This window comes from Tetranychus urticae, chromosome 3 (assembly GCF_039701765.1).
Source record: "Tetranychus urticae isolate SD_2017Ah chromosome 3, NJAU_TeUrti_SD_1.0, whole genome shotgun sequence".
In the NCBI taxonomy this organism is placed as follows: Eukaryota; Metazoa; Arthropoda; class Arachnida; order Trombidiformes; family Tetranychidae; genus Tetranychus; species Tetranychus urticae.
The window spans coordinates 22,427,076-22,451,745 of record NC_142960.1 but is presented as its reverse complement, the minus strand read 5'-3'; the positions used below and the strand labels follow the sequence as shown (position 1 = coordinate 22,451,745).

At 32.1% G+C, this 24,670-nt stretch overlaps 7 protein-coding genes and 2 long non-coding RNA genes across 9 annotated transcripts; 5 read left to right on the top strand and 4 right to left on the bottom strand.

Annotated features, from left to right (window-relative positions):
* Positions 1-58: 58 nt before the first annotated feature.
* Positions 59-1,119, bottom strand: LOC107365220 (uncharacterized). The gene is made up of 3 exons (XM_015932696.3): positions 983-1,119; positions 776-909; positions 59-706 (listed from the first exon to the last, which is right to left on the bottom strand). Exons 1-3 carry the CDS (start codon positions 994-996, stop codon positions 429-431), a joined length of 426 nt encoding a protein of 141 aa, XP_015788182.1. The 5' UTR covers positions 997-1,119; the 3' UTR covers positions 59-428.
* Positions 1,120-1,477: 358 nt separating this feature from the next.
* Positions 1,478-3,041, top strand: bys (Bystin). The gene is made up of 3 exons (XM_015932695.3): positions 1,478-1,691; positions 1,770-2,469; positions 2,537-3,041. The coding sequence occupies exons 1-3, from the start codon at positions 1,557-1,559 to the stop codon at positions 2,953-2,955; spliced, it is 1,254 nt and encodes a 417-aa protein (XP_015788181.2). The 5' UTR covers positions 1,478-1,556; the 3' UTR covers positions 2,956-3,041.
* A 167-nt stretch (positions 3,042-3,208) lies between these two features.
* LOC107365218 (uncharacterized) lies at positions 3,209-5,726 on the top strand. Its single transcript, XM_015932693.3, has 3 exons — positions 3,209-3,444; positions 3,856-4,107; positions 4,189-5,726. Exons 1-3 carry the CDS (start codon positions 3,382-3,384, stop codon positions 5,593-5,595), a joined length of 1,722 nt encoding a protein of 573 aa, XP_015788179.2. The 5' UTR covers positions 3,209-3,381; the 3' UTR covers positions 5,596-5,726.
* A 72-nt stretch (positions 5,727-5,798) lies between these two features.
* Magi (membrane associated guanylate kinase, WW and PDZ domain containing protein magi) lies at positions 5,799-10,741 on the bottom strand. Its single transcript, XM_015932692.3, has one exon. The coding sequence runs from the start codon at positions 10,334-10,336 to the stop codon at positions 7,085-7,087; it is 3,252 nt and encodes a 1,083-aa protein (XP_015788178.1). The 5' UTR covers positions 10,337-10,741; the 3' UTR covers positions 5,799-7,084.
* A 937-nt stretch (positions 10,742-11,678) lies between these two features.
* CkIIbeta (casein kinase II subunit beta) lies at positions 11,679-13,304 on the top strand. Its single transcript, XM_015932806.3, has 3 exons — positions 11,679-11,789; positions 11,981-12,356; positions 12,871-13,304. The coding sequence occupies exons 2-3, from the start codon at positions 11,990-11,992 to the stop codon at positions 13,167-13,169; spliced, it is 666 nt and encodes a 221-aa protein (XP_015788292.1). The 5' UTR covers positions 11,679-11,789; positions 11,981-11,989; the 3' UTR covers positions 13,170-13,304.
* Roc2 (Regulator of cullins 2) lies at positions 13,206-13,907 on the bottom strand. Its single transcript, XM_089268594.1, has one exon. It carries the CDS (start codon positions 13,745-13,747, stop codon positions 13,427-13,429), a length of 321 nt encoding a protein of 106 aa, XP_089124720.1. The 5' UTR covers positions 13,748-13,907; the 3' UTR covers positions 13,206-13,426.
* A 661-nt stretch (positions 13,908-14,568) lies between these two features.
* LOC107365323 (uncharacterized) lies at positions 14,569-16,053 on the top strand. Its single transcript, XR_001569413.3, has 2 exons — positions 14,569-15,164; positions 15,281-16,053. It is a non-coding gene; the product is annotated as an uncharacterized LOC107365323 (long non-coding RNA).
* Positions 15,884-20,314, bottom strand: LOC149093624 (uncharacterized). The gene is made up of 3 exons (XR_016200171.1): positions 20,047-20,314; positions 17,201-17,415; positions 15,884-16,640 (listed from the first exon to the last, which is right to left on the bottom strand). It is a non-coding gene; the product is annotated as an uncharacterized LOC149093624 (long non-coding RNA).
* Positions 17,411-24,648, top strand: LOC107365277 (protein mab-21-like 2). The gene is made up of 8 exons (XM_015932763.3): positions 17,411-17,923; positions 18,717-18,826; positions 19,683-19,784; positions 20,453-20,564; positions 20,652-20,791; positions 20,876-20,947; positions 21,417-21,685; positions 24,021-24,648. The coding sequence occupies exons 1-8, from the start codon at positions 17,683-17,685 to the stop codon at positions 24,100-24,102; spliced, it is 1,128 nt and encodes a 375-aa protein (XP_015788249.1). The 5' UTR covers positions 17,411-17,682; the 3' UTR covers positions 24,103-24,648.
* Positions 24,649-24,670: the final 22 nt, after the last annotated feature.

Here is a 24,670-nt window from a genome sequence, read left to right as displayed (position 1 = left end):
GGGTAACCCTACTGTATATTAATTTTCTTACTTAAATAAAAAATAAACATTTGTGAAATTAATAATTGAACATGAATGACTTGTCAATATTGAACTAATTAGAGATAAATGAAGTAGTGATTAACACGGTACTTGTTATAGCATATTTCAGATAAATCAGTAATTTATAGAGGCGTTAGTCTGGCTTGAGGTCACATAATTTAAACTGTGAAAAGACACGATTTTATCTGCAAAAGTACAACATCTTAAACAATGTTGCAATATATTAATTCGCGAGCAAATTGTAGCTCGAGAGGTAGATTACAGCATATTCAAACCATAAGACGCTGAATAAAGTAATGAAGTAATCATGAATAATGAAGAACTTGCAAAACAATTAACGGAACGATATAGAGGTTAAGTTAATGTTCAAGTAATATACTTTGAAATTAACGTTTACGTGGGGGTGCACCGCCACCACCACCACCACCGCCACTGCCTCCTCCGCTTCCACCACCTCCTGGTGCTCCTCTACCACGTCCACCACCACCACGACCTCTTCCTCGACCTCGTCCTCTACCTCGTGCAGCGGCTTCTCTCTTTTTGGCTTTAGTTTTTGGAGTATCATCCACTAATAGCGTCTCCAAAGGTAACGCATCAGGTAATAGAAAATATCTGATGTTATTTCCTCTAATCGACAATGCTTCCAATTTCACTGGATCAGAACCTTTACAAAGAAATAAAATAAATTCGATATTTAGTAAAATTTTAGAATGTAAAGAAATGATAGTCATACCTTTAGGTGGAACTACTTTAACAGATTTCATGTGTGTATTCATGGCGACATCAACACCAGTAACAGTACCAGTCACAACGGTTCCATTTTTTAATTCTACCGTTAATGTCTCATTAGAAAGTTTCATTAAAAATCTGAAAGCCAAAAGCAAAAACTGTTATCACTTCAATTCAATTGAACAAAACAAAGAAAAAGAAAGATACAAACCTGACGAGCTTCATAATGAAATATTGAACAATCCAGATTCGAATGATATTTTATCTGTCAAGCTTTTAAATTTACAGATTATTGATGAAAATTTTTGAGAATTACAAACTCGACGAGAGTTCATGCGATGAATTTTGCAAAAATTTCAAAATTTGAGCTCCGATTTTATTTTGCATTGCCTCCGAAAATTTTGCCGACAAATAAGTGGTGCCATCACCTAACATTTAAGTGAAGTATATTTGAAGCGCTATCGGCTTAAGCTTTTAAAAAATCACTTAAATTCTTAATTGTAATTTCATCTAATTGTGATTTATCAATGTAATCATTGATTCTTGACAAAGTGGCAGCATTAATTGTTAATTTTTCTTGACAAAATGCTCTTTGGAAATGATGTTTAGGATTGGAGGCTGAATACTCATATTTCAGTAGATAGATGGTGCTGCGCATTGAGTCTCGTGTTGTAAATAAAATCTCTTTAAATTGTACATGTGTTTCCGATAAGCAACCAATTTAGTAGGAATATCAATTTGTTAATTTAATTCGTTTGATTGAAAATCGCTTGTGTTTTTAAATAATGGGAAAGACAAGGAAAGTAAAAGTTAAAAGTGTGCAGCGAAACTTGCCTTTGGCCCAACAACTTGAAGAAGATGCTATTGTTAAACCGTCAACTCGGGTTAGGAAAAATGATGATGAACAGCCCGCTGAAAAGGTAAATTAGGTTCATTTATTGATTTATTTATTTATTTGGATGTGTGTATAATTCAATTTTTCTTTTCTTTTGATTTAGTTTATCGAGGGTCGTTTAAGTAAAAAGATATTGTTAGAAGCCCGTCATCAACAAGACGAATTGGAGGAGGAATTAGGACTTAAGGATGATGTATCTAAAGATCTTGGTGCTATTATATCCAACCTAGATATCAAAGAGGGTGAAGGTATACAAGATGATGTTTTCGTCAATGTTGATGACCAGGAAGCCTATTACAAAGATCTCAAAGTCAGTGAAGCTGATGAAATAGCTCTGCAACTCTTCATGAATCCAAAACAAAAAGACAAGAAAACTTTAGCAGATTATATTATGGAAAAGTTGAAAGAAAAGGAAACAGAAGTCAACACCCAATTTTCTGATATTGCCAGTGTTAAAATGCAAGATTTAGATAAAGAAATTGTCGAATTGTATAAAGGTGTTAAGCTTGTTTTGTCTAGATACAGGAGTGGTAAAATACCAAAAGCGTTCAAGATTATTCCGGCTCTCTCCAATTGGGAACAAATTTTGAGTATCACAGATCCAGATAATTGGACATCAGCGGCAATGTATCAAGCTACTCGTCTATTTACTGCAAATTTGAAGGATAAAATGGCCCAGAGATTTTTTAATTTAATTTTATTACCTAGGATTCGTGATGAGATATCTGAATACAAAAGATTAAATGTTCATCTTTACCAATCTTTGAAAAAAGCCTTATTCAAACCTGGAGCATTCTATAAAGGTTTGTTCAAACTCAAAATAATTAAACTAAGTTCGAAATCTAATTTTCTCTTATTCTTAATCCTCAGGTATCGTGTTACCTTTGTGTCAAGATGGTGACTGTACTCTTCGGGAAGCTGTTATAATTTCGAGTATTTTAGCAAGAACAAGTATACCTTTGATGCATTCATGTGCAGCAATGTTGAAAATAGCTGAAATGGAATACAGTGGAGCCAACAGTATCTTCTTATTGACATTATTGAGAAAAAAGTATGCTTTACCTTATCGAGTTATTGATGCCATTGTAGCCCATTTTCTGCGCTTTGCAACTGATAAACGAGATTTACCTGTTCTTTGGTACCAAGCACTTTTAGCATTTGTGGAAAATTACTCTAAAGACATTTCAGATGAGCAAAAAGATGCTCTCACAGATCTTTGTAAGATACATCGGCATCACAAAATAACTCCTGTTATTTTATCACATATTCACCAAAAGATGGACGAATAAATTACCCCTGTTAATATCATAAATGATGATTGCTTAATATTATCAACTTGAGGTGTGAAAATAAAATTCTAAAGTTTATCTTCAAATTTGTACGCCAAACTTGTTTCAAGATTGTACATCCATGTTAGGTTTTGCTAGCAAAGTAGCAATCTTCATCGTTGATTAAGTTTGACACCAAATTAAAAATTTTCTTTGATTCACAAAATTATTGTGTTAATAATATCAAATCATTGTAAAATGTCCATTTTGTGATGATTTCATTCTTGTGATGACGTTTTTTTATTAACAAACCAACCCTCGATTTATGGGTTTGTTTACGGTTTTGAGTTTAAAAAAGTGTTTAACCGTTTATTAAAACGTCATTTTTAAAACTTTTTTTCTAAACTGTAAAAGAAATACTCTGAATTAGTGTATTTTAATTATATCATGGTTATCACTTCTTATTTCTCGCTTGAAGCTGAGGATCAACGAATTAGAAATTTAATTGGGGTAAGTCTATTTGATTCATTTATTTTTTTCAGTTTTTAAGCTCGTATATTGTTCAATGCTTTATAATATGATGTCAGTATAATTAAAATATTTTATCTTCACCTTATTTGCAATTAAATTTTAGAACGATTTTTATTGATTCATATCAATAAAAACTCTTAACAACTCTTCACAAGACTTGTTACTTATAGCTATTTCATTTTTGTATCTGTCACTTTGAAATTAGACTTGCATGAAATAGATTTAACTTCTTTTCTTGTTACATCAATTATAAGATTTGATTTATAAATTCTGAGTAAATTTTATATATCACAAGTAGATCATTTCAAGTGATTTGAGCTACACAAATTGTGATTTAATAATAAAGGATTAAATTAATCTTGAACTATGATGTGTTTTTATTTCATTTAGGCAAGAAAAAGGTATTCTGAATTTTCTAAAGATCAAAGTAAAAATGGGTCTAGAGAAGCATCGAAGTTAAAAGCTAAAATTCACGATAACCGAAAAGAGATTTCAAAGATCAAAAGTGAATTGGAACAATGCCGGACAGAATTCAATAGAATAGTTAAAACCATTGGTCGAGCCCATGCTGAAGCTATTCTACGCGAAGATGAAGAAGACATTGTTGATGAATTGATTAAACAACGAGACAAAAGAGTCAAGGTAAATAAATCTTCTGTGAAACATTAATTTCTGAACTAATTACTAATTCTAACTAAATTAACAATTATTTTCCATCCACAGTCCAGAGCAGAATTAGTATTATTAGAAGAAATCCATCGTTTAAAGTTATTGGATCTCAAAAAGCAATTGGAAAAGGAGAAATTGCTTAAACGACGTCGAGAAATTTTTAGCATGCGAAGTCCAAAACCAAAAGTTAAAGTCAACAAAGAATATCAAGAAAAGCTGAATGAATGGAAATTATTGGAAAATGTTTTACAAAATGAGATCAATCAACTTAAAAAGGACAAAGAATTATCTCGCACGAAGAGTCTGGAACCAAGCACTGATAAAGATATGAAACAAGTGAAGTTTCGTACAAAAGTTACTAAAGTGAATACTCATGCCAAGAAAAAAGTTGCAAAAAATGTTGAAGTGCAAACTGAAGCTAACCATGTTGAATCTGCAACTCAATCCGAGACTCGGAGTGATCAACCTGTAGAAGAAACTTATAAACTATCGAAACCAAAACTCGATCGACCAGCTTCATCACCAAACGTGCCTACACCTTTCAAACAAGTGAATATGAGACTTGAAAATTTGCTTACTTTGCGTGTTGCGGAAAAAATAAGCAAGTTAATGGCAGAAGAACCTACTGAGATGGTGAAAAACACCAAAGACATAGGAATAAATACTTCAAAAGTTGAACCGGTACATGACATGAGTGAAACACTTTACTTGCCGTTGCCTTCTGATAAAAGATCTGAATCCAAACAAAAAACTCACAAAGAGACAATCAAAGAATCTGTTGATCGTGATATAAATAAATCTTCAACTGATGTTTCTTCATCTCTTGTCGATCTAAATTTAGAAGAACTAGTAACAAAAATACAGCACATCAAACACCTAGTGAATTATAAACATAAAGAATTGTCAACTAAAGTCAATAATATCTCTTTTGGAGATAAAAAACTTCTGAATTCTAATAATTTAACATATGTTTGTGGTAAAGTAACTCATGACCAATCTTTTATTGACGAACAAGAACTTGAGCCAAAAGACCATGAAACTGTTTCATTAGTTTTAACAGACGCATCTTCCTCAACACCTTTATCCTTGTCTCAACAATCTTTGCCATCTCTTTCATCTTCAAAATGTTCAACACCAAATTCATCCAATCGAACCTTTACCCAGCATAATCCACAAATTACCAAGCACCAGTTGTCTATCTCTTCCGATGATTTAAGTCTATCTATGGAAGAAGGTAGATTCAACGATTCACTTTCATCAGTATCTCGGAATCAATCAATTAGCAATTCCTTTGATTTCTCAAGTTTTACTAATCTACTGACAACTGATAAATATTGGTCCAGTCTTATAGACTTAACTGGAATTAAAAGATCCAACACATCAACTAAAACTCATCAACGGCCTTTCAGATACATCCAATCAACTCCCAAAGCTAAAAATTACCGCGAAAGTATTATCTGAGTAATAATTTCTCAAATAGACTATTATTATGCTGAATAATTATTTTTTTACGATACTTTATGTTTAATTTAAAAGACTCACTTCTTCGTAACAAAACTTGTGAACAAATAAAATTTGATATTTTCAAATTATTTTTTAGAATCAATTATTGCAAACTATAGCTTGCAGAATATGAAATAAATTGGAAAAGAGTTTGGTTAATATAATTAGTACAATTGTTTGATTTATTAATTGTCGGAATATTAATGAATATATATTCTTATATGAAAATAAAAGCTGAGGTTCCACATAAGAGAGGGTCATTAACATCGTCACCATAAATGTTTAGTCTTTCGCTAAGGATTTGGTTAACACTTGTTAGTATTTTTTTTTGTTTTACAGCATGTTTTACAGGTTTACACGTTAGGATAACATAACGTCGGATAAGCTCACATTTAAACTAATACCATGTAAATAAAATTCAGTTGATTATTAGTGGGGATGAGCAATACATTATTTGATTAAAGTCACCATCAATAGTCAGTAGTTTTGGCGAGAAGCATCGATCAACAATAATCAAGTCTTTGTCTCTTTCGTTACCATAAAATTAAGTTCAGTTTATTAATCTTTGTCTTTTTTTTGTTGGATTTGCTCTTCTCGGGTTTAGTGCTTGTGAAAGATGAGAATGAGTTGTAAATAGTGAAGCTTTAGATTGATTAAGATTAAATGCGTCTTGAGGCGGTGTTTTGAGATTGTTAGTAAGAAAAAAATACGAAATAAAAAGTTTTATGTGGCATAAAAACAATCAACCATCAGAAATACAGATGAGATGATTTCATTTTGACTAGAAATCTTGACGATTCTGAGTTTTGACAACGGTGGTTGTGTGTGCATGGTGTTGAAGAGTTAATCATGTCAGATTCATTTCAGGGTTATTCAGCTTGATGAAAAAATACGAATAACGATCCAAGGAGATTCCAAAATTGTTAAGAAAGGAAGACTACATGATAATGTAAAAGTTTGGAAGCAATGATGATGAAAGTTTTCTTTTGATGAAAAATCAAGGGGAAAGTTTAAAGATTGACGTAAAAATGATAAGCATGTAAAATACTCATGGATTAAAATCAAAGTTGCATTGAGGAAATAAGCTATCAAAGTAAGTACTTAGATGTGTAAAATGATGACCATTCCCAGAAAAGTGTTGATGAGATTTGTTATCGGTCAAGAGTAAAATAATTGTCACCTAAATTGGTCTAAAATAAAAGCAACTTAAAGTGATTATAAAAGAGAATAATTTGAAGAAAAAGAAAAAATTAGCGATTAAATTCAGATCAACGAATAATGGCATCAATAAGTGAAGTTTGTAAGCATTTTCATCACGATTCTTTTAAATTTCCGACATGGAAAAATGCTTTTATTTTCGGCTGTAGATTCTACTCAGTTGCGCTTTTCGTTCCCATGTTTCATTAAAAAATGAAAAGTGTCGATAAACATGGTGTCAATATTTTGATTAAGATGAGTTGAGATGCATAGTATTGAATTGTTGAATCAATGCTGGAGCAGAATAAGATGAATAAGAATTGTTATACATTATTGCTTGAGGAAAATTGTTTCCATCATATGCTGGCGGAGGGACAACATTAGGGTTTGCATTACGTCTGAGTTTTAGTTTAACTTGAGCGCCACTTTGATGAATAACTTGAACTGCTTCAGCATGCGTCATTTTAACAGTACTAATGCCATTAATTTCAATTATTTCATCGCCAACATTGAGTAATGAGTGAGCTGGTCCATCAGGAGCAATTCTTAAAATAAACAAAGGCATTCCATTGAACTCGGCTCCTCCTCGGATTGAGAAACCGAAACCTTTAGAACCTCGAATTAGCTCAACGGAATAACTGTCAGCCGGGATAATACGAAGACATAAAGCACGTCCTGATTCTTTAATCATGTTGACCACTTCAGGGTGAGATGTATTACGAATATCTTGTCCGTTGACCATAATTATTTTATCCCGTATTCTGAGTCGACCACATCGGTGAGCTGGACTTCCTTCAATTATTCGTCCAATCAAGGCACAATTACCATAGGATATAATTACAAAACCAAAATCCTCGTTAACTTCTCGCTGAAGAACAACATCATAAGCATCAGAATTTTTCTTCCTTCGAACCAGCAAAGAGACTGTATTATCACAGGAAGACATGAGGTTAACCACAGTGTGATGAGAGGCTCCAGTTATGTCCCTTGTATTGATTGACAGTATTTCGTCTCCAGCTTTAAGAATACCATCTTTATGGGCTACTCCGCCGATCACTATGGACCCAACGGAAATGTTTCTCCCCTCTTCTGCTCCTCCAACTATGCGAAATCCGAAACCAGCTTCCCCTCTAGTGAGGACCACTACAAAGTATTCATAATCATCCTCATCAGGAAATCTGTTATGGCCAAGATATTCTTCTCCTGTGCCCATTTCATCGCCATTTTGAATCATATGTGCAAAATGAGGATGAGGCGGTGGAGGAGGAGGATTATTACCAAGACCATTGGCAACTAAACTATCGCTGGTCAGCTCACTGAGACCATAAGGATCCATATTGAGTTGTGATGACGTTGCATTCATAACTGGGCCATTTTGTCCAACAACCCTCATCCCTCCTACTCCAACCATATTGTACATGGAGTTACTAGCGTGTTGAAGGTGAGGATGTTGACCACCATTGAGACCCATATTAGAGGATGGACTTGGTGTAGCTTTTTGATTTATCATCATACTATTTGGTGAATAGTTACTTGATTGACAGTATGCACTACTTTCATATGCATTGTTGTTAATTAAACAGCTTTGAGGAGTTTGATAAAGTTCGCTTACCGACTGCTGTTGAAGTTGCTGTTGAAGTTGTTGCTGAAGTTGTTGCTGAAGTTGTTGTTGGAGTTGCTGTTGATTGATTTGCTCATCATTCATGTAATCAAGATCTCGTCGCGCCATCATTTCACAATTAGGAGTTTTACAATTACGTTGAGGTGTATTGGCTTCCTTTTCATAAATAGTGCTGGGAGATTGAAGAGTTATAGGGGTTTTACTTCGAAAACGTTTTTTACGTTTTACAGTCATACTCGCTGTATCACCGATAGAGCATTGTTTGAGTGCTTCAACAACTTTAGCATGAGGTAAACTAGACAGGTCGGTATTGTTAACAGTAACCAAAATATCTCCAACTCTAAGTAAGCCACATCGATCAACATCAAGAATTTTTTTTACCTTTTGACCTTTGTTACTATCTGATATGGTAAATCCAAAACCATCTGAGCCTTTTGTTAAATTAATATTTAAGAACTCATACTCTTTATCTTCTTCGCTGGTAAATTCTGGTGGAAGTTGATAACCACGGGCAAAAGTTAATTTAACTCGATCACCTACAACAAACGTTCCAAAAAGACGAGCGATTTCTGAATGTTGAAGACCCGAGACTGAAACACCAGAAACTGAAACTAGAACATCTCCCGGTTGGATAACACCACTCTGATCAGCAGGTCCTCTTGGCACAATATTTTTAACTACAACTAATCCCTTGTCTAATTCAATTAAGGTAAACCCGAAACCATTGGCACCTTTGGTTAATTCTATCTCATAAGGCCGTTCATATTGAGTTCTCTTATTGATATGATCAATATAGTAAACACCATAATGAGCATCACTTATTTTCTCCCAACCGTGAGGCAATGAACTAGCATCGATGGCAGCGATATTACTCCTATTTCGTCTTCGTTTAGCTGCCAAATTGCTTGAAAATTGATTAGCCGTGACACCAGGTCCAATAACAGGTTCTCCAGTACTGGTGCCTTCTGGATGTTTATCGCCGCTATCATTTGAGTCAGGATTATTTGGATCACCTCCTTCCCTTCCCTGAGAATTTACATATGAAACATTCCTATTTAACATCTCTTTGTTCTCATAGTTTGAGTTAGATCCTGGAAGCATCGGGATGTTTGAATTAACAGCAGTTGATAATGGCAATGGAGTACCATAATGATGACCCGAAAATATACCGCTTTCAAGAAGGACACCACTTCTTTCCATTTCCATGAACTCTTCAGTCGTGATGAACTTATAATCAACTCCATCGATCTCACCCGGCTTGGGTAACCTTGTTGTACATGGAATGGTTCGCATGTAAACATTGTCTCTAATAGTTGCCTGTAAATCATGGTCAACAGACCCACGAGCAAATCTTCGAGATAAATATTCCCTCAGGTCAATAGGAAGGCCAAAAGAGGAGCTACTTGAGACAGCTTTTATGTCAACCAATGGTTTATTATGTATCAAATCAATAACATCATTCCTTGTTAAACCAGCAACTCGATGGCCATTAACTTCTAACAAAATATCACCTGAGTCCATTAAATAAGGCAACTGTCCATAATCAGACCCCCCTGCAATACTCCATTCCTCTATTCGAACCTCTTTAGCTTCATAGACAACTTCACTCCAATGTCTCAATTGAGGTATTGTAGGAACAGATTCAATGGGTGGGACTCCATATCTAACTTGGCTTTCTAGATTAGCTTTATCATAAATCTGTTCTTCGATTTCATTTTTATCAAGATACTCCTGATTCAAGTTCGATTGGAGATCTTGATGATGAAGCTGCTGGTAATGTTGCAAATTGTGCAGCTGTTGATCATTTTGTTGTTGTTCCTGTTGATGTTGACCTTGTTGGTGATGTTGTTCGTTATATTTATTACTAGATTCACGTTCCATTGTAAAATTAATTTAAATGTTCAGTAGAGATAAATTGTCTAATAAATAAGTACTATTTTTTACTAGGCCACTTGATAGCATTTATCCGCTTAAAGCAACCAAAATGGTAACAACACATGAGAACATAAATTTAAGTAAATACAAACGGCAACTTCACAATTGAAACGTTACACAAATTCAACCAGTTGAGTTGTATAGAATGACAAAATTTCATTAATATCATAACACAAAATTATTGTGAGTGAAACAAATTATTAAAATCGGCAATTTTTTTGGAAACATTAAACAATTGTAAGAAGAAGAAATTTAGTAAAATTGTAACAAAAAATTGACAGCAACTGAGAATAACAATTCTCTATTTCAACAGAATTATCGGTGAAAATAAGACCGATAAAGCCTTTTATTATGAATGAAGTTATTCAACTTGTAACCAGTAACCACATCGAGTCCCTCCCAGTCACAAGTAACCGGTTGCTTGTTAATAACAAAATTTAAACCGCCAACATTTAAAACGCCAAATCGGCATTTTAATTTGTTTGCTTGTAATGAACATTCCCCAGTGTCAATCTGATCGATTTTACTGCCAATTGTTCTTGCACCCAAATTAATCATATCTTAATGCGTAAATCAAACAAGTTTACTAAGATTTTATAGTAAACAAATGAGATAATCATTCTGTGTTATTAATACTTTCAAATGTGATAAGTTTTTGTTCATCTTCATCTTTATATTGTTTACTCTTTCAACATAGAACGAGCGTACAATTAAAGACTAGGGTAAGATTTTTAGATTAATAAGAGGCTTAAATACTCTGAAATTATGACAAACTCGGACAATTAAATGTTGAGAGCAGCGTTGTTAAGCAAAACATTGCTCATGCAAAATCTTGCTTGTATCAAATCTTGCTCAATCATACTTAAGCTTGCTCTTAGTTGGAATACGTTCGTGAACAAATCAGGTCAAAACCTGAAATTGAATTACTTACACTTGATGATTAAAAATTTCATGGCTAATTACAAATGTGAGGTCATAATGTATGAACAAAAATTGATGCGTCCATTTTTGACTATAAACCACTCAAGTCTCTTGCCTTGAAACTCAAAGTGTTTGCATAATTTTGAATTTTAGTTGATTTATTGATTTTTTACTACTTGATAAATTAGATTTGAGAGAAAGAGTGAATAGTTGAGTCGCTCAATTAAGAAAGACAATCTAGAAAAGTTAATTAATTGCAATCTAAAAATGAAACAGCTTGTTGCATGAAGGATAGATGGCGTGGCTTTTATACATATTTCCGGAGCTAGCGACGCATGTATCTTTCTTTTCAATTTGTCTTTTTTTCAATGTCTGAAAATTGGTAAAATATCAAAAATCTAAATTTGATTGTAAATTTGTTTTCTGTTACTTATGAGGTTTTAGCTTAAAGTCAATCTCTAAGGGCGCTTCAATCAAGGTAAGAATTTGTTTATTTCTCATTAATATCAATCATAATTAGTGTACTGGCTGTCTGTACAATGTTTTGAATAAGAAGCCATCTTGGGTTAGTACAAACTCATCGTTAACCCCTTTCTCTTGATTGTCTTCATATCACTCATTCCGATCATCCTATCTTTTCTCAATCTTCTCGTTTCTTTCATTTTTTAGACTATAAATATGTCTTCCTCCGAAGAGGTTTCTTGGATCTCCTGGTTCTGTGGTTTGCGAGGAAACGAGTTTTTCTGTGAAGTAGATGAAGATTATATACAAGACAAATTTAACCTCACAGGTTTATCTGACAGTGTACCACACTATAGACAAGCATTAGATATGATTCTTGACCTTGAACCTGATGATGAACTCGAGGATAATCCCAGTCATAGTGATGTGGTAGAACAAGCCGCTGAAATGTTATATGGTCTCATTCATGCCCGATATATTTTGACAAATCGTGGTATTGCTTTGATGATTGAAAAGTATCAAAATGGAGAATTCTCAACATGTCCAAGAGTTTATTGCGAAAATCAACCACTTCTTCCCATTGGTAGGTATCAATGATATTCATTGATATTTAGGAAAACGCCATGCAGTTGCTAGCAATCAGCAATTATCTATAATTAACTCATGAATGTATTTCGTTATATGAGATATATTTCAATCATAGTTTTTTAGTACAAAAAGCTCATTATACAACACAGAAAATGATGCTATGGTACATTTTTCTTTCTTTGTTTATAAGGAGAAACTTCAAGTTTCAACCTACTGTCAAGTTGAAAAAAATATGCAAAATATTGCTTATTAAGAGTAAGAACTATTTTGAAATTTTCATCGTGACTGTAGAAATCTGAACTTCTTAATGCGCAAACTTGATGAAAATGTACCAGAGCTCAATTTTCTGTATGGTTTACTAGCTTCGGTTTTCGTGTCTCATTTTATTTTGAACTTTGAAAAATTTGTTATTTCGAAGAAAATGGTGTCTTTTTTGCTTAAATTACTTTTATCATCATTCAAACCTTCATCAACCATCTAACTCTGTCCTTTTCAATCTTATCCATTAGGTTTGTCTGACATTCCTGGAGAAGCAATGGTTAAAGTGTACTGCCCCAAGTGTAATGATGTGTATAATCCCAAATCCAGCCGCCACCAACACACCGATGGTGCATATTTTGGCACTGGATTCCCCCATATGCTTTTCATGGTTCACCCTGAGTATCGTCCTAAAAAACCTACTTCTTTGTTTGTTCCGCGTTTATATGGTTTCAAGATTCATCCGATGGCTTATCAACTTCAACAGCAAGCAGCAGCTAATCATAAACCAATTAGACCAATTACATATGCCAACAGTAACAAAAGATAAAGAATAAATTAGAAATTTCTTGTTCTGAACTCACAATTTTGATTCATAAATATTTAATCTTTATTAATTACAATTCCATCAATATTTTACATTGTCATTTCATTTGAATCAATTACATATTTTATCAATCTCGTCCAGGACTTGTCCAGAAATTGTTTCATTGTACGCATTTATGTTGATTATGATAAACATTGATGTTTTGTGGATGAAATTTAAGCTCAAAATGATTCGCCAGCAAAAAAAATTCGCGTGTGAAATTATTTACCAATACGTTGAACGATCCATTCTTGTTGACAAAGAGGGCATCTATTGTTTTGTTGAACCCATAATGACATACAGCAATTGTGGAAAGAGTGGTTACATTCACCCCAAACAGCAACACAATCATCTTGCTTATTATCAGCTTGGCACCGAAGACAAGCGTCCATAAGAATCACACGACAGATAGCACAGGTATCGGAGACAACATCCCAAGACCACATGGCCACAGCATTCCATTTTTTGAGAGAGAACAACTTGTTATTATTGCTGGAATCAGCATTACTTGAGTTGTTATTATTATTGTTATTAACAGTCATTGTTTTGCAAAATAAATAAAACAAGTTTATTAATGTTGATGAAAGAATGCTTTAAAAAAGATGAAAATACTGAAAAGTTGTGATGAAAATGCAAGCACAGAGACAATATCAAAGATTAAAGTGTTTTACTCTTTGGACAATACAGAATTCAGAACACAAACAAACAACTGACAATGAAAATAAAACCAAGTGCTGAGCTGATTCAATTCTAAATCGATTAATCGAATAAGAATTGATTTTTAAGCTTTTAAAAGGAAGGTAAATATCGAGGTAAGCAAACCTTTTAATACCTTCGATATGATCTTCGTGACTTCCTTTTCCCTTTAAAAGAACTGTTGGAGAGCTTAGAAATATATTCAGGCGATTATACCTGAGAAATAATAAAGCTGACTATTTGGAGGAGCTTATCCTCAACTTTAAGACCTCAAGGGATTTGAGGCAAGGTGCGAATGCTTCGAGTTATAAATCGATTCAAAAAGTCAACTTCATTTGACAAAGGGTTGAATATCATGAATATTTTTGTACTTGAATGATTATATCGAAGGTTTATTTTACCATTTAAGATTTTTCCAATAAAACACAGAATTTTGCACTGAAGATGATTTAGTTTTGAATGAAATTCCGATCAAAGTTATGACTCAATTCCAAATATAAATTGGTAACAATCAAAGGGAGCAATAATATTCAATATTCATTATGATATGAATGAATTTGTTTTCATTTTATGATCGATTCTCAAAAATAGAGTTTTCGATTCAATCAATTTATTAATCGATGCGGTGCTGCTGCCATCTATTGTTTCTTACTGTTACTGAAGTTCTGAAAATTCACGAAAAACCATCAAATGTTTCAACTTTCATTTGATCATTAGATAAGTACAAGTATTAAGGATAGAAAAATTCATATAAGGTTTGAATCCTATCAACTATTGAAATTTTAAAGAAAAATAACGTTTTAGTGATTTCCATTGAAAATTTGCTGCCGAGTCCATCTTTTAAATCTAATTAGTTGACTGTGAAATTCAAGTAAATTCAGTTGTGACTGAACAACCAACATGTTATCTACATTATTAAGATAATGTCTTACCCTGTCGAGTCATAATAGATGTCATTGTGGGCCGATTTATTTGCCATTTGCAAAAGCTAAAGATAAAAGATAAAAGAGGAAAAAAGCTAAACCTTTTTACCATTGAAATTCATTGAACCTTAAAAACATATATACTGGTAACATTGATAGGGATCGATAGAGTGTTTCACAAACCTCCTTACCTCACCTCCTCCTCTTCATCATACTCTATCTTACCATCCTCATCCTCATCCTCATCTTCATCTTCCTCTTTCTTCATTAGTCTCTTCTAGAGCATTATCAATCATATGCGTAAAAAAGACAACCTATTAAAATTGTATACAAAAAAATGGTAAGACTAAACATCCAGCTTTTAAACCCCAAAAATATGATTCAAAATGGTCTTATAATCATTTTATCTTCTTTTCTCTTTTCTTTTTTTTCTTTATCTTCTTCATTCTTATACAGATGACTGAATATCACCAGAATCTAGTGATAATCATCAGCAAAAATGTGAAACAAAGTTAAAACCAGATCAGATTGAACAATAACAAGGCTTTTCAAATTTATTCACAAAAAGGTGAACCGGTTCACGTTGGCCATTCATTGTTTCATTTATTGCTTAATTGGCCAAAATTATGGATCAATGGTTGTGATTTAGCAATATCTGTTTACCTCATTAAAGGGAATGTTCATTTCAACTCTTGAAACTCTGTGTGGCCCATTAAGAGATCCAAAAAAGGCCAAAAAGATGGTTTCACTCCCTTAAGCTTTTATCGCCATTATCAACATATGTGCATCATATTGAAAACATAATCCAAATATTGTTGAATTTCTTGTCTATTTCCAATCATTCAGTACTAATCTACACTCTGGAGATGCTAATACAATGTGACAGAGAAGCTTATCTGATATTCAAATGATTATAATAATATAATGCCAACAGCGAAACAAGACTCTCAGCTGATCCAATATCAATGAGTTAAGTGTACAACAAAATCAATTGTACAGTTACGATATTACAATTGTTTGATTTTAGTTGTTGGAGTAACAAAAGAAACACAATGATCATTAAATTATCACACGAAATTGAAATTGAGAGTGAAAGTCTGAAAATTGATTATGAAATAGATGTGCATTACAATTTGTTAAATTACATTAGTAATATATTTTTTGTACATACATAAAGGTACCAACAATCTTTGATCAATGTCAAATTAAATGTTGATTCAATTACATTATTTGATGGGGATTGATTTGAAGTTAAAAGGTTGAACATTGAAGTAAACATTCTAATGTCATCAGATTTAATCAAAATCAATGAATGACGCGTTTTTTCAGGCCTGACAGGTAATATAGCTTTCACAGTCTTTCCCAATGTAAACATACGACCAAAAAAAATATAAAATACTATCTCTAATAATAATAATAACACTAGTACGACTAATAATAATCAGCGCAATGTTAATAAATCCTGAGTAAGAAAAGCTCTTGAAAAGACATTAAAAATCAATGGTTGAAAGTGAATGCAGGAAAAAGGTTGAAGAGCTCACAACCTCAATCTATACTGAATCTCTGAGGAAGAGCAGAATCATCATCCAAAGATGATCATTGCCAGGGTAAACATGAACATGGTGAAGATGGTAAAGTAAGAGACGGTGAGAGACCAAGAAAGGCGTCAGTGTAAGTGAATCAGGCTGGTGCTTCAGGCTGTTGTAGGCTTTGTTTACAGGCGTGTTTAACTTTGGCCATTGGTTATGGATTCATCTTCAAGGCGGTCTTTCCATTCATTGAGATTGCTCCAGCGATTATCTTCATCTGAAAGAATCTGAAATAGAGAGAAGAAAAGATTAGTCTCATCATCATAATCATCATCATTATCATCATTATCATTAACATTATCATTATTTTTCTGCATGTGTTTCTGTATTGTCCTTTCAAACTTAAACATTCACATTGACTAAATACTGTCTTCTTCTTCTTTTGATACTCTCTTAATATTAATATTATTATTTTATTAGTTACAAGTGACAATCAATTAAATCAAATATTTCATCATAATCATCATTTTTATCATCATCGCCATCCTAACAATCATCATCATAATCATTTTGATTGCTGTTGCTGTTATAATCAATGTCTACAGCAATGGTCAAAGGTGATCAGTGAAAACCCAAACAAAAACTGTGATCATTACAACCAACAGCGATTAATTGTTACATATATTTATACAAGTCTAACCATTAACTTGATAATTAACTTGATTATGCAAAGGATAATTGCTCTTCTCAATTAATATTGTGTTTATCAAATGATAACCTGGATTCAACTTTGATTTATTTTCAGATTCATTTTTGTTCAACATTTTCATTTTGCTTCAATACTTACCATCAAAGAAAAGTGTAAACACTGTTTTTTTAATTGATCATCATCTTGTTTAATTTATAAATTTGTTGCCAAAATTAATTTCAAATGAATAACCAGGAAATATGAATTTTCAGTTCCATCTTTAACCTCATCTGTTTATCATCAGCCAACTCGTATAGGAATCCATTTGTTGGGTAAAATTCTGGTCCAGTGTTTTGAAGGAAACATCTTGGAAACTGAGGAAGCAAGAGAAGCAAAATTATGAATTATGTTGAATTGGTGAAGATTAACCAACCAATAAGTGAACAATTTAAGTAACAACAATCATCATTATTTAACTATGTGTGCAATAATGGAGCTTAATAAGTGTTATTAATAATCAATTGATCAATAGTCAACTATAATCGGCCAATAATCCAACTGGATAAGCCTCCAATTTTACCATTTTTGTTTCATTTTGTGAGTTTTCTCTTCAAATTGTCTAAATTGTGACAATTTGCAACATGTTAGTTCCACCTGATGTTACACCCTATGGAACCCCTAAATTATTGTATCATCTAAATAGATATTGTACTGATAGAGTTAATTATCGAAGAGGACAAATTGCCAAAACAATTAGAGAGATTGTTAAGATTGTTCAAGATGTTTTGAAGGAGGTTGAAGTACAAGAGCCAAGATTCATCTCTAGTTTAAGTGAATGTAATGGATTTTATGAAAATGACCGACCCTTAACACAACTCAAAGGTTAATTGTTACAATTAATACAAATTTTCCTCTTTAAAACCCATTTTTGATCCATCTTTTTGCATCTCAATCAACTCTTGAAATATTTGTTTCATTTTCTCAGCGGTACAAATGTATTCAATGGTTAATCTGTGCTTAATTTCATTCAAACAATTTGATTCAACAATTTAATGGTTATGATTAATTTCAAGAGCGTAAAAATGTCAACTTTTATGCTTCCATTAACTGTAACAAATTGATTGATACATTAAACTATCAGTCAACTGGTTTATCAAGTGTAAAGTCAGTTTAATGATAGCTCTAAATTGTCTTCTTAATAAGCATATAATTGAACCAGAAAATCATTGATTTTGCTTGCCAATTATTCAACTTTCCAATCATAATTGAGAGTCGAGTGACATGGGATTATCATGATTGAATTTGATAAATATGATTCTGTGAGAAATGTATATTTTCCCAGACAAAATGATCAATTTAATTTCAACCATAAAATCGTATCAATCCAGTTCAATGAAAGTCTAATCTCGTTCTGATATCAAACCTTAAAATGAAGAGTCAAAACCCAATTTAACCCAAAATATATCTTTAAACAATAGCAAAGCAAATCTTAAAAAACCTTATTGAGATCAACACAACTAACCATTAACAATACAATTAACCAGAGTCAAACAATTGTAATGTTTAATTGCGGTAAATGACTAAAAAAGAGTTGATTGAAATGAAAATGGATCAAAAGTAAAATCAATTTTTGCTAATCTTTCCTTAAATTTTATCCTTTCCCATCTGACTCCAGGTTTGGAAGTTATATCACCAAATGAATTTGAAGTTATATTATATTTAAATCAAATGGGAGTATTTAATTTTGTAGATGATGGTTCCCTACCTGGATGTGCTGTACTTAAGGTAAGCTAACCTTTTGGTTTCATCTGTTTGGACAAGCCTTTCAATCCAATCTTGAGTTGATTGGAAGAAACAGAAACCCAAAATTTTTGCTTCTTTCAACAATCTAATTTGTAATTTAATAAGGTTCAGTTTTTTGATCGTTATATTGTATTTTTAAATAAAAATGAGGAAAAAATGTTTGATAATAAACATGACAAATTGTAATAGAATGAGCAAAATGAACAATAATGAACACAAGGCAACATTGAATTGTATTATCAACCATTTTACCCACTTGAATCCCCTTAAGGCCTTATTGACACGCGATAAACACACGTGTAACTGTCAATTGATGTTATTATGATACAATTGTTGGTTTTTTGTGTGCTGTTGTTGTTGATGATAATCGGTAAACTTGATAGATAAATGATAAACAAATTGTTTCCAGAAATGGGTAAACACTATTCAGATCAATTGTTTGCCTTGTGTTGATACTTTTCATGTTTAGTGAATGTTTTTCATCTAATTTAAGATACAAATTACCTGGTCTAATAATGATTGTTGTTGACTTTAATTGTTGACCGTCAATGTTTAACTGTATTCAGAATAGAGTTATCGGAAAGTCAATTTTGAGATGATTAAATTTTCATGTTAAATGGATGATTGCATGGAAGGAAATAATTTGTTATTGGCTGAAACATTATTTATTCATTTCACTATTTAACTGTACGATTAAAGTATACATTAATTATGAGACGTTGATAATTTGATTAGACAGTGAAAATGGTAACCCAACTTACTTATTGATTGCAGTCTAAATCAATCAAATATTAATGTTGGTAAATGATTTACTTTTTGCATCTCAATTTTTGTTCAGCTTTCTGATGGTAGGAAAAGATCAATGTCACTGTGGATTGAATTTATAACCGCCAGTGGTTACCTTTCTGCGAGGAAAATACGCTCAAGATTTCAAACACTGGTGAGTATTGAAATTTTTAATTATATTTCTACAATTTCCAGAGTCCAAGCCGAATATTTAACAGAGAAAAATTAGTAAATTGTTAACTTAACCAGACATTTTTATGCATCTTTGCAAGGGGTTGTATACAAATAGCTTTACATTTGAAACCTTGTTGTGTACATTTCTTGGTCAACTTTTGGCTTTTAATCGGTATTATTGATTTTAATTGCTTACAATCAATTCTTTGTTTTATAATTCTATGAAATTTATTGAGACTTACCTTAATAGCTGTGGTCATCCATTTTGTTTGACCAGAAAAAGGGAAAAGATATTAATAATTTTTGTAATGCATAGCAACCAAGTGTCCAAGGATACATCAAATAGATAATTAGATTAATAGTTGTTTAACAGTTGAACTGGTATTTTGATTAATGAACACAAAATTTAATATTGTAATTGATAATGGTTCAGCTCTAATCAATAATCATTGCTTTAAAACGTTTGATGATGGTTAACTAATTATAATAAGCGCCACTTCCCTCACTTTTTACCTCCAAACAATCAGCTGTTTCAACCATGTAATCTTACGCTGTGTACATTGACTGATTTTTGGACTTTTTTATAAGGGCTTTTTGTTTATCGATTTTTTTTTTGTTTTACTTTTTTTGACCATTCTATGATTTTAGGTAGCTCAAGCTTGTGATAAAAGTACCTATCGAGATATGGTTAAAATGATTGCAGACACTAGTGAAGTTAAATTACGAATTAGAGAACGTTATATTGTTCAAATTACTCCAGGTATGTTAAAATTTGTTCAATTTAATCTATTTTTTCTGTTCTATTTCCTCAACTCTTTACTAAATATTGTATCGTTTTGTTTCATAGCTTTTCGCTGTCAAGGCCTTTGGCCTCGTTCAGCTGCTCATTGGCCTTTGCCTGACTGTTCTTGGCCACCTCAAAGTGTTGTTGCTGAAATTAAAACTGAAGGATTTGATTTACTCAGTAAAGAATGTGTAACACTTCAGGTAAGATAATTTTGGTCAATATTATTAGATTCAGTAGAAGTGTTATTATCGATGTTTACTAATTAAGGTTTCTTCAATTAACAGGGTAAACAAAGCTCAATGGAAGGTGATGCTTGGGTTTTGAGTTTTGTTGAAGCTGAAAATCGATTATTACAGGTTTGTTAATCAACTAATTAATCAACAGTTAAAAGTTGGGTTGAATTTTCCTCCTTCCTCTCCACCCCATTTGATACACCTTTCCCTTTCCATTTCACCTCCTTATACGATGACCGTTAAGCTAACAACCCCAATTGATATCATGTATGATCAATTTAAACTCATCTTGTGTCTCTGTAAAACTCGCTTTAATCGCGACTTGAATGTTTAATCAGTTAAACCAATTGCTAGAGCAATATTCAAGATCAGATTCTTCTAATAATGGCAATAAATAATTATCCCAGTAACCAATAGATACACTGTCATAACCAGAAAAAAACTCAAAGTAATTATGTATGTATTTATAATTAACAAATGGGTATGAATTGTCAAGCAAACAAAAAGATATCAATTAAGAGTGTCATAATCTAGCTCAAAATTTGACCACTTATACAATTTACTAATGAACTTTTTTATTTCTGATTTCCAGGGTGGCTGTCGTAAGAAGTGTTTATCAATCTTAAAGACATTGAGGGATCGCCATCTCGACTTACCTGGTCAACCAATAACATCTTATCATTTGAAAAGCCTCGTTCTTTATGAATGTGAGAAACATCCACTGGATAGTGAATGGACAGAATCTTCCATAGGTGATAGAATCAACGGAATCTTATTACAATTAATTTCATGTTTACAGTGTCGTCGATGTCCACACTATTTCCTACCCAACCTTGACCTTTTCAAAGCAAAGTCCGCAAGGTGAGCCATAATCATAACCAAAGCTGACCAAATCAAGCCTAAACCTTCACAAGATAAGAAATCTAATATTAATAATTACAAGATGATCCAAGAACTCAAGAAACCCCAGAACTCACACACTTATCACTTAACCATATTGGATTTGAAGCTGTGCATTTTAGATTCATTTTTTGTCTTAAAATTGATTCTTAATTGTTGATTCTAATAATTGATCGTTTAAAGAGTTTGTTTTCACTGTTGATTGAATGGAAGAGTGGCAGTCGTATAGACAATCACTATCACTGAAAAGCAAAAAAAGCATGGAGTGATAAGTTACAAAACTATTTTCTAAATTATATGTTTACACCATTCTAATTTACTTTTGATATGCTTTTACATTGATTTGTTTCTGCTTTATTTTTCCCATTTGACAGGTTCCTTGTCATTATTATAACTACTCTTACACTATGAGAGTTGGACATTGTTTCGGTTAACTGATTACCGTTTTCAATGTTGATACTAGTAAAAATAATGATAATGATAACAATACCCAAAAAAACACAATAGCAATGTTAAAAGCAGCCAACATTTTACCTCAACCATTCAACCATAATCATCTATTTAATGTATAAAAGCAGTAACATAATAGTTACTATTTGTGCAAAAACAGACAAACTAGACTAGGTCAGTTAAAATGGGCAAACAAAATATGATCTAAGATATTTAATTCCCAATTTAAATCATTTTCAAGTGTTGATATAAATTTGATACGAAAATGATTGGAAAATGATTGAGAAAACTGAACCAGCAAAAAACGCATTCAACTTCAATAACTTTCAATCCTTTCCAAATAATTGACTGAAGAGCAAAAAAGCTAACAATTTCCTTAAATCAAATTAATTAACTCTGATCAATCCTCAGTAAAACAATTCACGAATTGTTAACCAACATCTAGACTCTATTTTTTCTGGAAATCATTATTTTCTTGCAGCTATTTGCACTCACTACAATCTTATTTGATGATCCTTGCCTTTTCATCCTCTTCGTCTTGATCCTTCCTGACCATCTGATAATCATGAACCTATAAGACTGAATTTACTGTGAAACATTTATAATGATAATAAATATCAAATCCTAATTTAGATTCCATAAGTTTCAAAAGTAACTCCATAGCAATTCATTTAAAAACTCAATTACAAGCATGACAAACCAACAGTTTTTGTTTTGCCATCTTATCATTATTATATGAATGTAATATTTGAAGAAGAGCAACATTTCATGGTTGAACTCTGAACAAACATGACCATTATCAACACCCAAACAGTCAAATTAAATGGTTAAAAGGTTAATGGTTTGTGTTGTTTAAGACAAAAACAATCAATTGTAACCTAAAATGTTGAATAAGTAGTCAACAATTCCCTAAACTCATTTACAATTAATAATAAAAGCAAATGGTAACAATGTTAATTTCCATTAGTTTAATGAACAATAAAATAGAAACCAAATGACCATCTATTAGTATATTGTGTTAATAACAACACTTTCATATTAAATCATCTAAATGGTCAACATAAACAGTGTACATCAATTGAAAAGCTTATAGCCATAATCAATAGCAATTTAGATGTTTACATTTTTCACAATTGATCTTTCATTTTATATCGATGTTGGGTGCAAGTTGAAAAAATTTAAGTTTGTTGAGTTGATTAAACTATCATGTCACACCCAATGAATGATTATGATGATTATTATTATAATAATTCAGTGATAAATCAAGACGATTCTGCGTAAGCTTCGCGTAAATATTATTGTAAATATACTCCACCTTTTCCTCCTCCTACTTTCTTCATCCTCATCCTCATCCTCTTGAAACATCTTCAACAAACCTCCTTCTTTTCCTGCTTAAAGTATCTCTATTCATCTTCCTACTTGAAGAGACTTGAAAATTGTGAGTTGATTGAATCATGAAAAAAATATCCTTTTATCACAATTTCAATCAAATCAATAATCAAATTATTAGATCACACCGATTTCATAAAAATCAAATTGTTGTTGGCATTCGTTTTTTTAAAGGAGACTTTTGAGAAATCAATTTTTCTGTCTCACAATTTGGGTTATTGAATTTTATTTTTTAAATTCATGGTTAATCTTTGAGTATTTCATTGTTTCACTCAAAAGCTAAATATTTTCAGCTTGAGTTTGCATCTTGTTTTGGTCTTGTTTTCATCAATAAGGATCACTGATTTTTGTAAAATTGTTATCTTGTGTCTGTTTTGTAATTAACTTTGATTGTTGAATTTTCTTTAAATAATCTGTTCCTTTTTTTTCTCATTTTTATCTTCATGTTCATCTCTAGTCACTTGGAGACGGCAGCCAAGCAAACATGGCGTCTAACTCGAGAGCTTTTAACCAATCCAAGATCTTTTGATAAATTGTAAATCTTTTTTTACAAAACCTTGCACGGTAACAGATAACAACAGTTTACTAATTATAATGACGAGGACGATTGTAAGTTGGACAAAACTCTCATCAGCATTTGTCCAAGAGCTACATGTTTTGTTTATCACTGAAAGGATTTGAAATTGGAACCGTAAACTGAACCAGCAATCGGAGGAAAGTCCTTACTATTGGTCCTGATGTAAACCTTGATAAATGAATTGGATTACTTTTTGATCAACTAATCATTATGTCCACTTTCATCACATCAAAGTTAACCTCTTTTTCCGTTTGTTTAATCAGTCGATTTTTATCATAAACAATCAACTGAAACACTTATTATACATTGAATCAAAAATGAAAAAGGCGAAAAAACAAGATAAGTAAAAAATGCTAATTGTAACACTGTAACTCATTATTATCGATCAACAAATGTAAATGTATTATAAAAGAAACGCTAATACAATTTAATGTTTTGTTCACCATTAAATTGTATGCTTCTTCATTGTCATTATTGATATTATATAATCATTAACATCGTCAATTCATCTTTGTTTTTCTCCCTTGATT